Below are 14628 nucleotides of genomic sequence, written 5' to 3' on the forward strand. Positions count from 1 at the left end.
TTCAGATCCTTTTTTTTTTTTTTTTTTTTGCGGTATGCGGGCCTCTCACTGTTGTGGCCTCTCCCGTTGCAGAGCACAGGCTCCCCCCGCGGCATGTGGGATCTTCCCGGACCGGGGCATGAACCCGTGTCCTCTGCATCGGCAGGTGGACTCTCAACCACTGCGTCACCAGGGAAGCCCCCCGCTACAGATCTTATTTAGTCTTCAAAATGACCCCATGTCGAGGTTGGCATCAGCCCCATTTTACAGGTGAGAGGACCTGCACTCAGAGGTGAAGATGCTTCTCACCTGCCTGGCATCTTGTAAAACAGTGATGGCTGAACTGAAATTGACCTTACAGAGTTGGGGTCTGCCACTCTCCAGAGCTCAGGCCCTCGGTCACTATCTGAGCTGATGATGTAAATAGGTGAAACACCTTAGGAGACAGCAGTAGAGTTGAGGTTAACTAGTGCTGAAACTCCATGTATGAAGTGGTTATTTTCTTCCTGAAATAGCTACTACTTGCCAGGACAAAGCGGCGCGATCAATTTCCCACAAGAAGTGGTTTCGAAAAAGCCGTCACCCTCTCTCCACCTTCTCTTTGTGCTTTGTTGCCTCCCACCTTTCTTCCTTTACTCGTTTTTTCTTTTCTTTATGTGTTTTCCCCCGTCTCCATCTGTCAAAATAGCAATAAGGGCAACAGCAAAAAAGAATGAAATAAAACCGACCCCAGTTTAATTCATGAAACCAGAGTGCTAGGCTTAAATGAATCATTAGATTTTTATCTATCCCAGTCCTTTTGTTTTGCCAATCAGGAAACCAGGGAACATTAGCACAAAGAGTTGGTGAAAACCACCCAGCTTGTTGGCTCCCACAGGAGCCAGAGTCTAGGGCGTACTGACCATGGGTGGGGTGTGGGGACCATCTGACTCTGGGGTGTCATGAATATGAGTCGGGTCTAAGCATCTTATCAGGGATAAGTGGGTAATGGAAGCAGGTGACAAGAAAGAGACTGACTGGGTTATTGCTTAAATTAGTCATTTAGCGAATGTTTCTTTGGGGAAGTGATTTGAAGAAGTGATTGTTTTTGAGAAGGAAAGAGCCCCCGTGAGGATCAGGTGGAAAGAGCGTTCTAGCCAAGAAGGAACAGCATTCTTGGCATAGGGAACAGCATGGTAATCTGCAGGGGCAGGAAAGAACACAGCAGGTTCCAGAATCAGCCAGAGGCCAAGGTAGGCAGAGAGAGAGGTGGGCAGGAATCAGGGTTTTATTTTACGTGTAATGGGAAGCTCTGGTAGGTTTTGACCATGTCCGATTTGTTTTAAGATCATTCCAGCCTCTTTATGGCGAATGAATTATCCAAGTCAAAAGTGGGAGAGTGGAAGCAGGGAGATGAATTCGGAGGCTGCCGCCGTCCAGGAAGTTGGTGGTGCTGGCTTACATCAGACGAGGACAGTGGAGATGCAAGAAGTGGGTGGATTGGGATTTATTCTGAAGATAAAACCTGACAGGTCAGCTGGTGAATGTGGGGAGTGAGGGAAAAAGAAGACTCAAGGAGAACTCAAAGGCCATTTAGGGGAGAGTATACTTAGTTTCTATAATTTAGGACAGCGGTCCCCAACCTTTTTGGTACCAGGGACCAGTTCCATGGAGGACAGTTTTTCCATGGACTGGGGCAGGGTGGGAGGGAGATGGTCTTGGGATGATTCAAGCGTATTACATTTATTGTGCACTCTATTTCTATTATTATTACATTGCAATATATAATGAAATAATCATACAACTCACTATAATGCAGAATCAGTGGGAGCCCTGAGCTTGTTGTCGCTTGTTGCTCACTGATAGGGTTTTGATATGAGTCTGCAAGCAGTTGATTTATCATGGTCTCCATGCAGTCAAACCTCTCTGCTGATGATAATCTGTATTTGCAGCCGCTCCCCAGCACTAGCATCACCGCCTCAGCTCCACCTCAGGTCATCAGACATTAGATTCTCATAAGGAGCGTGCAACCTAGATCCCTCGCATGCACAGTTCGCAGGAGGGTTCGCGCTCCTATGAGAATCTGATGCCACCGCTGATCTGACCGGAGGCGGAGCTCAGGCTGTAATGAGGGGAGCGACTGTAAACACAGATGAAGCTTCGCTCACTCTACTGGTACTGGTCCGTGGCCTGGGGGTTGGGACCCCTGACTTAGGGGAATGAATACATTCTATGAAGTATATTTCCTTAAATTATTCAAAACTATGAAAGGAAAGGAACTAGTTAATGCACAGAAAGATGAAATAAACGGGGTAATTGAAAACACTGTGTCATCACATCACCTTCCTGCTCTATACCTGTCCTAAAGCCCCACTGCAGGACAAGTCCCTCTTGTTACTGTCATTCAAGTCACCCAGACTGGCCTCAGTCTTTTTTTTCTTTGTCTTTTTCTTCTAGCGTATACTCCACCAATGAGTCTTATGCTCTGTCTCCCTCTGTGGGACACCGCCTTCTGGCCTGTGCTTTTCTCAAAGATCCAGCCATTTGGGAATTCCCTGGTGGTCTAGTGGTTAAGACACTGTGCTTCCACTGCCGGGGAGAGGTGCGGGTTTGATACCCGGTCGGGGAACTAAGGTCCCACGTGCCGTGCGTCATGGCCAAACAAACCCAAAACGACAACAACAAAAGATCCAGCCATTCAGGGATTAGCTGAACCATGAACAGTCCATTTTCTGATGTTCCTTACGTGCCATTTATTTGGCACTTCCTGTGGCAAATATAGGATTTCCAGGTGCCTCTTCCGTGCGGTTTCTCTAACTGGAATCCAAATTCCTTGAGACTAAAGATAACCTCTGATGCTGTTTTCCTCTTTGTGACTAGAAAGCATCTAGTTCAGTATTTTATACATCAGAGGAAGTAACTCTTTTTTATTTTTGCCTTTTTGCTTTAGCGTGAAATCCTTTCTACTGCCATTACTGTAAAGCTCTTATTTGTAGCATTTTGTGTAAACAGTAGGAGTATAGCTATATACTCTGTGATTATTTTCTCAGCGTGAGGAGAGCGTTCCATGGGTGAAGTCATGGCCCACCAATGATACACCCAGTGTCCTGTCCATCACCTCCGTCGTGGCCCTCGTGGGCATCTGTGCATTGCTGGCACGAGTGTTAGCATGAGCACCCACAGAAATAGAGGGCCCAGTTGGGCAGCTGTGTTGAGTAGATGGTTCGCGGGAGAGCAGCAGGGTGCTTGTCCCCGTCACGCGCAAAGGGCGGAAGGGACTTCCCACCGCCACATCCCCACTCCTGGCAGAAGGTATAAGGCCCCGAGCGTACAAAATTACAAGTAAACGCACGATCTAACTTTTAAACATACCTATGTTATTTAATTAACAAACTTAAACATACCTATGTCATTTAATTAACAAATTGCTAATTAACATATGGCTACAAGTTAAAATGAATTTGGACTAAATAATCAGAAACCATCCCATTGCTCTAGTAAGAAATCATTTCACAGTCATGAGATTTCACGTCAAGATATGACAAGCCCACTCCAGCCACCAGTCGCTGGAGGTGCTGCAACAGCGGCCTGTGGGGCTTCTTGCCCCAGAGGGTTGGCTGTGGCACTGTCACCACCTGGTGTTCCGCTATCAAGGTTCTACTTTTTTGAGCCTCGAAGGCTTTTGCTGACATCTTCACATTCTGGTAGAAATATTCAGAGCCAGCTGGTAGGCACTGTTAACACATAGGGGTCAACACTTTGTACCTGTTCTGGGTCGGCTTCAGGGATGGGATGAGGATGAGAGGGTCATCTGGGGACAGACGCGGTGGCAGATGAGCATCCCAAGGAAGAGGAAGGCAGAAGGATTCAGCTTTGCCGTGTTGAGAAAAAAGAGGCCCCGCTCTAAAATCATCCGTCCCGGATTTGAGAGCTGAGTTTAACTTTTCATGAAACAATTGCCCACTTATATTAAAAACTATTCCCCAGCAGGCTCTTTGGCATTCCGAAGCTCTGAGCACACGCGAAGCATTGTGTAACTGAGAAATACCTAGCCCTGGGATTCTTCTAGATGGATCCCTCAGCCTGCCGGGTGAAGCCCATCTCCCCCCACCCATTCCAGCCTTGGTGGTGGGATAAAGCATTCCTTCCACCTTTTCCCCATAGGAACGTGCTGTGTCCAGATTCAAAGCCTCACTCCTTCCTTATCTCCATGGAAGTTTCCTGTCTCTGGCCACTTGTTCTTTCTCTCGACTCTGTAGCCCATTAATCTCTCCACACCTGGCCTGTACTTGACTTCTTCCCGGAACCATCTGTGACTGTAGCGCGAGCCATACCGATCTTCCCTTAGTAAATTTATCAAATGTTTATTGAGCCGATTAAGAACTGGCCATTGTGCTGAGGATTAGAGAGAAAAACCACACACGAGCAGGCCATTTCCCTCCCAGAGCCCCTGAGTAAACAACTCGGTGACATCGTTCGAGGTGCAGCCTTTCTTAACACTGTGCCGCTGTGTATTCCCAAGGCCGGCGTCACATTTAATGGGGAGATACTAGCAGTATTGCCATTGAACGCCAGGAACAGACAAGGACCAAGAAATGGACACATTGATCACGCCGACAGGACCAGTACCCAAGAGGTGGAGGGCCCGAAGGATTCCTTGAGCAGCGGTGCTGAGTAGCAAACCTCAATACAGAAGGCCCTGGACGTGCTCGTGAGCAAAGACCTGTAACCCAGGGTGAAAATGGAACCTTAAACATATGAAAAGATTTTCAACTTGATTAAAGATTGGCAAAGCGCAAATTACTCTGAACTATTATCATCTTTCTTAATCTTTCAAATTGTCACAAGATCCGGAAGTTTAATAACACACTTTTGGTATGGCCGTGGGTTTAAAAACAGGAGCTGATGCATTGCCGGTGGGTGTATGAACAGGTACTGCTCGGATGGGGCTAATTTGGCTGGGTCTATTAAAATACCAGAATGTCTATATAACCTTTGGCTCAGGAGTTTCACTCGGAGGAATGTATCCTACAAATAGGCTTGAACACATGAGAAATGATGTACGGAGAGGGTTATTTATTGCAGCAATTTTGTAAAAGCAAAATATTTCCTGCAGCCCAAATGTTCACCATTAGGGAACAAGTTACGTAACTTCTGACATTCCATCCGCTGGAATAATGCAGCGGTAAGGAGCGGCCAGGTAGCTCTTCGTGACTAGTATAGAAAGATCTCCACGGTCTCGAGTTATGAAAAACAGGCTGACGGAAACAGTATGGTAGGAAATAAGAGTTCGTCTTTGCGCCTGCCTTTGTGCTGTGTTAGGAGGTAACGCAGCGCCTATAACAGAGACCCACACATGAGAGTGTCTCTCTCATCCGTAGCGGTGCAGGGTTAGCGGGAGGCCCCCCTCCATGTGCCAAGCTCTTGCCGTGTTGTGGCGCTGGTGTCCCTAGGACTGCAGAGTTTCCTGCATCGAGCTGGGTGAAAGAATCACACGGATTTCTTAGCACCTGGCCAAGAAGTAACACACATCACTTCCCCGAAAAGATACAAGGAACCAGTAATAGCCATTACCTTGGGGGTGATGGTGGTGGGTGCGCTACTGGGAAGATGAAGGACATGGACCAGAAGGGAACTTTTCATTTTATACCTTTTTAATTTACTTTTACAACTTTGAGCCATTTTGTCCATTCATAAGATAAAAAGAGATAGTTGCGAGTTAGTGGCCTTGAAAGCACTAAGGACCCAGGGCCGTGGGAGCACAGAAGAGGGGCTGGGCTGGGGAGCTCTTCGAATTTTACTGCGCTACGTGATGCTCAGTTGAGGTCCTGAAGGTAAAGTGGGTGTTAACCAGGTCAAGTCTGGAGGATGAAGACTTGAGATGAGAAGGGTGGGGGTGGGGAAGCGGGTAGAGAGGTGGTTGGCAAGAAGGGAGCTGGTGCTGAGAAGGGGAGTCTGTTTCAGGTAGAGTGAGGAGCGTGTGTGAAGGCACAGAGGCGTGTTGAGTGACCTGCGCTTGCGTCCGGCCGTGCTGGGCGGGTGGGCACTGTAGCTCTGGGGAGGTGTGGGGCAGAGCGGGGCGTGCATTGCAGTACAGACGTTAGAGGCTGGGTCTTATGATGAGTTCAAAAGCAAGGGAGTAGCATGGTCAGATCTAGGCAGCAGCACGCAGGACAAATGGGAAAGGAGACTGAACGAATGTTGAGGTGGCTGTGCCGTGACCTAGGAAGCAATGCATCTCTCCCTGCAAAGCGAGTATGGCACTTAACTAATGCAACGCAGTTAGGTATTATCTTTTATGTATGTCTATCAGATTGCAATTGCTCTGAGAACCCCTTTATTTACACTTAGAGTACCATGACATAAATGCTTATTGGTTGGGCTTCCCTGATGGCGCAGTGGTTAAGAATCCGTCTGCTGATGCAGGGGACACGGGTTCGATCCCTGGTCCGGAAAGACCCCACATGCCAAGAAGCAGCTAAGCCCGTGCACCACAAGTACTGAGCCTGCACTCTAGAGCCCGTGAGCCACAACTACTGAAGCCCGTGTGCCTACAGCCTGTGCTCTGCAACAAGAGAAGCCACTGCAACGAGAAGCCCGCGCACCGCAACGAGGAGTAGCCCCCGCTCGCCGCAATTAGAGAAGGCCTGCGCGCAGCAACGAAGACCCAATGCAGCCAAAAAAACCCAAAACAAAACAAACAAAAAACTTATTAGTTGATTCTCTTTTGTTTTAAATAAACCTTTAATGGAATATATGTATAGAAAAGTGCTCAAGTTCAAGTGCATAGCCTCGTGAATTATCACCAAGTGAACACACATACATTAATTGGTTGTTATTCTGTTTCTTCCTTGTTAAAATTATGTTTAGACCCGGTGTGTTTTACACACCCTCCCTACTTTGTCCTGGCCATGTTTAATCTGTGATGTACACACATACCCTAATTTCCATACTGCCAGCTTTAATCATTGTTCTTTGAGATGTCTTTGGGAAATATAAATCAGGTGGATTGTTGGAATAATACTTCTATTTTAAGTTATTTTAAATCTCACTTTATTTTGTCCTTTTGTTTGTTTACTATTAGATGTGCATTAAACTGTTATAAATGAAAAAAATTGACCCCAGTCTGGAAAGAGTATTGGCATGCTGCATAGCCAGAAATTTTTTTCTTTTCCATCATTTCATAACGTTGGTAAAGTCTGAAAGTAATCCAGCTATTGCAAGGGTTTAGATATACTTTTCTTGCCACTGAATTTTCACATTTTCCTCCCAGTCCCAATTTCCTTTGTTCCCTTTTGAAGTAAGAGCCAATTGCTTGGAACATTCTGTGAATTTTTCTTTGGCCACGTTCATTACCATTTGTGCTTTTGTCTACTAGACTGTTAATATTCAGGGCCCCAAATCTCTCCATTATCTAAATGAGTGACCTCATTAATTAATCTAAGAATATTTTGTTGAGCACGTATGTGCTGAATTTAAATTGGAGGTGGGGTAGATAATTTGGATATTTAGAAGACCTATTTACAATATTCCTCAACTACATTTTGTTACTAATTTTCTTCTGTAAAGTTTTAAGTCAGGAAGTGAAAGTTCTAGTTTGATAAGCAGAGTCAAATAAAAAATATATTTAAGGTTTGCATGAAGTAGGTAAAAATAATTAACTAAATATTCGTTTTGATTTATATTTATTTATTCCTCTTGGGACTTGGAAGAAATGGAAGGGAGAATTATTCAGTGGGAATTTAAGTTAGCATTATTCATCTAGGAGGGGCATGGTGCCCTGGGGGAGTTTTCCGTTTTTACATCTGTATGCTTTTTTTCTGTATTTTTGAGTTTGCTTTTCTAGTTATCATTTAAGATTTCCTTTATTTTCACTTGTAAAGACTATTGTGTATCCTGAATGTGTCAGAGTAGTTGTTTCCAGCCTCTGCATTACCCAGAACCTTTGTAATTACTTATTTTAGTCCCGTGCCTCTGTGTGTGAATAATTTTATCTTCCATACAAACTTGTGCTTTATGAAAAACATCCTGTAGAGACTGACAGCCATGTAAGTGATCGGGCATTAGCTTCTGGAAATTTTAGATCCCAATTTGTGATCGACTTAAAGCCACTATTCAGGAACATCTTTTGAGCCTTGTCCCTGGCTTAGTTGTATGTACCCAATCTTATTTTTCTTTCTTCTTTAGCACCGGGTTTTTTTTGTTTTGTTTTGTTTTTTGGTGGGGTGGCAGGAAGAGTCAGGTTTATTGAGGTATAATTTAAATAAAACTCACCATCTACAATGTACAATTCTGTGAGTTTTGACAAATTCATAAAGTTGTATAACAACTACCAAATTCAAGATACAGAGTAATTCATCACCTCCGCAAATGTTCTAGTGCCCTTTATGGTTGACCGCCACACCCCACCCCAACCCCTGGCAACCACTGATCTGGTTGTTCCTGTGGTTCCTCCTTTTCCAGAATGACACATAAGTGGACTCATTCAGCATGTAGGCTTTGGGTCTGGTTTCTTTCACTTAGCACAGTGCATTGGAGATTCACTTACAGTGGATGTATCAGTAGTTCATGCCTTTGTCTTGTTGAGTAGTGTTCCATTGTATGGGTACATCACAGTTTACCTAGCCATCAGTTGAAGAACATTTGGGTTATACCCAGTTTTTTGATATTATATATGAAGCTATTACAAATATCTGTGTTCAGATTTTTGTGTGAACATAAATTTTCATTCCTATCGGGTAAATACCTAGGAGTGTGATTATTTGGGTTGAATGGCAAATGGATATTTTAACTTTAAAGAAATGTTTTCCAATGAGCCTGCATTCCTACTAGCAGTCTAGGAGAGTTCCAGTTACTCCACATCCTCTGTTCGTCAGCAGTGGCATTGTCTCTCTCTCTCTCTCTCTCTCTCTCTTTTTTTTTGGCTATTCTAAGAAGTATATAGTGATATCTCACTGTGTTTTAAATTTGCATTTTCCTAATGACTAACAATGTTGGACATCTTTTCATGTGCTTATTTTACATTTATATATCATCTTCGGTGAAAATATTCAAATCTTCTGCTCAATTTTTAAAAATACTGGATTGTTTATAGTCTCATCATTGAGTTTGAGAGTTCTTTGTATACGTTGGATACAGGTTCTCTATCAGATATGTATATTGCAAATATTTTCTCCAAATCTGTGGTCTGTCTTTACTTTCCCTTTGTAAGTAATAAGTAATTTATGGGAGATTACTTTTGAGACTGAGTAAATATTTCGTTCCTTATCAAACTTGTGCCCCCTGGTTTTGGCACCTGTTGATTTTCTAACTCCATCATTCCTTCTGTAGTTTTTGGTCGGTGTTGGATGCTAAGGGAGAGCTTCCCCTTCTTTCCTGTATTCTCCTCCTCCCTTCTTCCTTCTTTCCCCTTCCCTCCATTGTGGAGTCACAGCCCATCAGTCATCCCAGCCAGCACAGTAATTCCTCTCTTTGCCTGTTGATTCAGAGGCACGAGGAGTCCAAAACATATATGCTTCTCAGCGAACGAAGCTTCTGGTTGCCAAAATTTGATACTGTCAGTCTTCTGAGCTCTGCCGTTCTAGTGGTTATGAAGTGGTACCTCAAAGTGATTTAATTTCTATTTGCATGATGACCAACGGTATTGAGCCCTTTTAGTGTGCTTATTGGCTAGTCATATTTCTTCCTTGGCGAAGTGTTCACATTTTTCGCCCATTCTTGTATTGGGTTGTTTCATTTTAAAAATTGATTTGTAAGAGGTTTTTTTTTTGTTTGTTTGTTTGTTTTTTTAATGTATACATAAACGGGATATAGGCCTTTTTCAGATTTCTTTCTTTTCCCATTTGGATATGTTTCTTCTAGCACCATTTGTTAAAAGACTCCCTTTCCTAATAAATTGCTTTGCTATCTTTGTGGAAAATAAGTTGAGCACACATAAGTGTATTTCCGGATCCTCTATTCTGTTTCATGGATTTAGTCTTATGCCAGTACCACACTGTGTTGATTACCATGGCTGTATAATGCGTCTTGAAATTAAGCAGTGTAAGTCCTTGAACCTTTTGCCTCTTCCTCAAGATGTTTTGGGTATTCCAGGTTTTTCGGCTTCCCATATACATTTTAGAATCAGCTTGTCAGTTTCTTTAAAAAGCCGATGGGGATTATTATTAGGATTGCATTGACTCCATAGATCAATTTGGGGAGAATTAACATCTGCAATACCGAGTCTTCCAACCCATGAACTGACTATATCTTTCCATTTATTTAGATCTTCTTTAACATCTTTCAGTCATAGTATATAGTTTTCCACTTGGTGGCCTTGTATATCTCTTATTTATTTATTCTTAAGTATTGGTTCTTTTTTGATGTTATTGCAAATGGACTTGTTTCAGAATTCCATCTTAAAACTGTGTGATGTGAGTGTATCTAATGTCATTGATTCTTTTAGCTAATCACCTTGTATTTTATGGTCATTTATGGATCTTCCTAAATTCACTTATATATTCTAGTAGTTATTTTGTAGATAGGATTTGTTATATAGTTAATCATGTTGTCTAGGAAAAAAATTAGTTTTAATTCTTCCTTTTCAATTTTAGTAAGTTTTATTTCCTTTTCTTATTGCACTGGCTAAGACCTCACAATATTGAATAGAAGGTGTGAGATTCGGCATTCTGGCCTTTTCTAATCTGAAATGCTTTGTACTTTGTTTATCCCACAGCTCAGAGAGGTCTTATTGACATTTGGTTTTATCATTGATCTCAGCATCATATTTAATTCCTTTATATCATTTCCCATAAATTACAGTTATTTCACTTGTTTACTACTTTATTGTCTGCCCCTTACACAAACCCATAAGTCTCTTATGGGAAACACTCTGTCTTCACCAACATATAGCACGGTGACTCTTAGTAGACACTCAGTAAATGCTTTGTCAAATGAGTAAATTTTAGTGGGAACTTTCAGCAGTTATGCAGTCTGTCCTCCTTCCCAGTGTTTGAACCTCCTTGGTAAAACCTAGGACAGGTATTATTTCTTACAAGATTTTTTTCATATTTTTCTTTCCCTCTTTTTAATTTTTTAGGTGGTTATATTTCAATTTCCCACAGAAACCATGTATATTTGATGCTTTCAAAAGTTCTTAATTCATCTTTTATAAAAGATAATACAATTCTTTCTACTAATTTTTGCAAAATATTTTAGTGGCAAATTGGGATAGTTTGCCTTTCCTGGATGTTACATACACTCGGAAGTTAATCAGTATTCAGGCAGTTTGCAGTGGTTCAAATATAGAAACAAGGGTAAACACATTCCACAGTTACCGAGTAAGCAGGTGTTGGCTCACTACTTTTTATTCTTTGAAATCTGGAGAAATCGCACCGATGAAGTGAACCAGTTAGGCAAATTATTTCCTTATTTTTGCCCTTTAGCTTTTGTTCTAATCTGAGTAGTGATTCATTTTTTTTTTTAAATGTAATTTAAGTCTAATGAAGGTAAATTGCATTCAGCCTGGAACACAATGATCTAGGATGTATCCAAAAGGCAAAATATCTTTCTTCTGGCTGCCCCATTTTAACAGCTGCTGTGATAGAAAGTAATGCTTCAGTTTATGTACAGACACGAGGAAAATACTGTTTTTTTCCCCCTATATGATGTTCCAAATAATTCTTTGGCTTATCTTACACATTGATGATGGAAATTGCATTAAAGAAGTAGGTAAACAACATATTAAGTTGGATGTTTATTCATTCAACTCCCTTTCTTCATCCTCCTCCTTTCTTTCCCCTCCCTTCCAGTTTACAAGTGGAGATTTCAACAGTCCTCCACCGATAATGGAGAGAATAAATAGACATTCAGTAAGACTTAGAGCACCCGGACAAGCCTATCAACCAACTTGGCCTAATTGCTTTCTTACTTTATTTAATGAAACACTCCACCCTATATACTGTTTTTCTTTTTTTTTTTTCAAGTACCCTTGAAACATTCACCTAGAGGGACCAAGTTTGGGACCAAAACCAAGTTTCAATAAATTTAAAAGCATTGGAAGTCCTACTGAATGTGTTCTCTGACCACAACAGAATTAAACAGAAATCAATATCCCAAAAATACCTGAAAAAAAAAAAACCCAAATATCTGGAAATTAAACTACACATTCCTGAATGACTCCTGAGCCAAAGAAGAAATGACAAGGGAAATTGGAAATTACTTTGAAATGAATGAGAGCAAAAAGTCAACCTTTCTCATTTAAAATAAAAATATTAACATGCAAATCGGTAGAGATTCACATCTTCAGTTCGTCCTACTCATCTGCTTCTTGAATTCCCTACTCCCTCCATATGTTGGCCTTGCTGCAGTTCCTTGACAATATGGGCCGTGCTGCTGCTGGAGCTGTGCACCCAGCCCCTGTTAGTCTGGTCTTGCCAATTTAACCAAGTAGTCCAAATACCTTTCTTCTAGTTCCACTGAACAAACATTTACCGTTTTCAAAGGTCATGTTCCTGGAAGCATGGAGGGGAATTTATGGGGCAACGACAGACAAGCTCAAGTTATATAACTCTTACGTTAACTTGAATGAAAATCTTTTCAAAGCTGCTTCCTTCCTGTCCTACCTGGGGAGTTCTGATCTACCTTTGGCCAACATTTTAGACTTTTTGTGAGTCTTTCTTCACTTTTTTTCCCCTGTGACTTCTGTCTCTCCTAACAATCCTTTAATTGTTTGGACCTTCTCATTGCTTTTGACTTTTCATAATCTTCCAGTATCTCTGCCCTCAGTCTGGTGTCAGCTTGTCCTCTCCAGCTTCATTCATTCACTGAGGCTTGACTAGGTGCAAGGCATTGAGCTGGCCACTGGGTTTGGTACTGGGGTGGGAGACTTGTAAATCAGATAATTAACCTGGGTGAGCACTTTGGCAGTGGCATGTTGGAAGGGCCATGCAAACAAACATTCTTTCAACGCATATTTATTGGCCTCCCACTGTGTAGCAGGCACTGTGCAATGGGGGGGGGGGGACAAACAAACATTCTTTCAACGCATATTTATTGGCCTCCCCCTGTGTAGCAGGCCCTGTGCAATGGGGGGGGGGGGTATCCCGGGCAGAAGGTCCTGATTGCTCGAAGATGAGGCGTGGATCTGGGAATGGGTGATCTGCTCTGGCACGAGGTGTTTGGTAGGGACTTGGAGGGACTTGAGCTAATAAGTGGTGCGAGAAAAGGCTAGAAAGGTTAGGAAAGTACTTCTTTTTTTTTTTTTCTTAAGGGAGCTGTAGTTCTGTTTCTGTGGGCGTAGCATTTATTAGCTCCGTGGTGACTCTTACCAACTTCTGTATTACCTGTATCCCTGATTTCTTTGGTTAATCTTCCACTTGTTCCGGTGACCAGTAGCACTAAGTGGTGGTAACCACGAGCACTTGTTAATTGTGCATTTTTTAAAAGTGGGGGGGTGGGGGCTGCCAAGAGAGAAGGAACCTCAAAGCAAGGAACCAGGTGTGTGATTCTCTTAACTTTACCTGGATTATTTCCCTTTAGGCGTTAAGTAGCCTCTTGAGACCCCTTTGTTATTTTAAGGGGAGGGGAGGAAGAGGTTGAAACAAATGAATTTGAAAACACCCTGTGGGATACAATTTGCATCCATCGCCCCCAACCCTGAAATTTTTTATTCTTTTTCTTTAGGTTTCTTGCTATTTAAAGATTTTTGTTTGAATGAAATTAATGAAGCTGTACCTCAGGTGAAGTTTTATGAAGAGGTAAGAAGTGACTGTTTTATCAGTGCTTTCATTTCCAAAGCATATTTAAACTGTACTTTGGGAAATATTAAGACTACTAGGTATCTTAGAGATTCGTCAGAAGGAATTAGTACTACAAGATATAGTTTATTGGAGATGCTGACAACAACTCTAAAAATCATATTTTTAAAGCTCTATAGTGTTCTGGAATCAGTGAGGAATAGTTGGACTAAAATTCCAGAGGAGGAAGACTCATTCAGAGGTGCACTGAGCATTACCAGCCATTTTATTTTCTGCAGAAGCTTGCTGATTCTGGACACAGAAGCCGAGGCGGGGGGCTGCTTGCTACTGGGTGAAAGAGACACTAGCAAAGGTTTATGGTCACACATTACTAGAGTGACAAATTGGAGACTTGGTGGGAAAGGGTGGCCTCAAACCCACAGCTGGTTTTCCCAGCAAGACATTGGGAGGGGATCTGAAGAGGCAGGCCAAGAGCTTCTGGAAGACACATTGAAACCTCCCACAGCCTTGTGGTATTAAACGGTATTGAAATGTACACCTGTTGTGGCAGGAATCCGAAAACAGAACAGGCAAGAAATGAAAACCCCAGTGAAGAGCCATAACCACTTATCACCTGGGGTGGCTTCTGGTCCAGGTGTGGGTGGGCAGGTGAGAATCCAGCTTTGGCCCCTGGCAGGAGGCTGCTTCTGGGAGACAGAAAAACCAGAAGAGGTTTCTGGATCTGGAGTAAAAAACAGATGAAGTTGGGAATTCTGTGGCGGTCCAGTGGTTAGGACTCTGCGCTCTCACTGCCAAGGGCCTGGGTTCAGTCCCTGGTCAGGGAACTAGGGTCCCATAGCCGTGTGGTGCAGACAAACCCTCACCCTCCCGCCCCCCAAAAAACAATTAAAAAATTATAACATCAAACATAAAAAAAAAAAAAAAAAAAAAAAAA

The 14628-nt window shown here is 42.5% G+C and overlaps 1 protein-coding gene across 1 annotated transcript in view; it reads left to right on the forward strand.

Annotated features, from left to right (window-relative positions):
• Positions 1-14628, forward strand: part of GRK3 (G protein-coupled receptor kinase 3) — a 119458-nt gene that overhangs the window by 41001 nt on the left and 63829 nt on the right. Inside the window, exon 3 of the mRNA XM_007461132.1 lies at positions 13621-13694. Within this exon, the coding sequence (XP_007461194.1) occupies positions 13621-13694 (74 nt within the window). The remainder of the gene's footprint in view (positions 1-13620; positions 13695-14628) is intronic.

Source organism: Lipotes vexillifer, unplaced genomic scaffold, assembly GCF_000442215.2.
Source record: "Lipotes vexillifer unplaced genomic scaffold, Lipotes_vexillifer_v1.1 scaffold691, whole genome shotgun sequence".
In the NCBI taxonomy this organism is placed as follows: domain Eukaryota; kingdom Metazoa; phylum Chordata; class Mammalia; order Artiodactyla; family Lipotidae; genus Lipotes; species Lipotes vexillifer.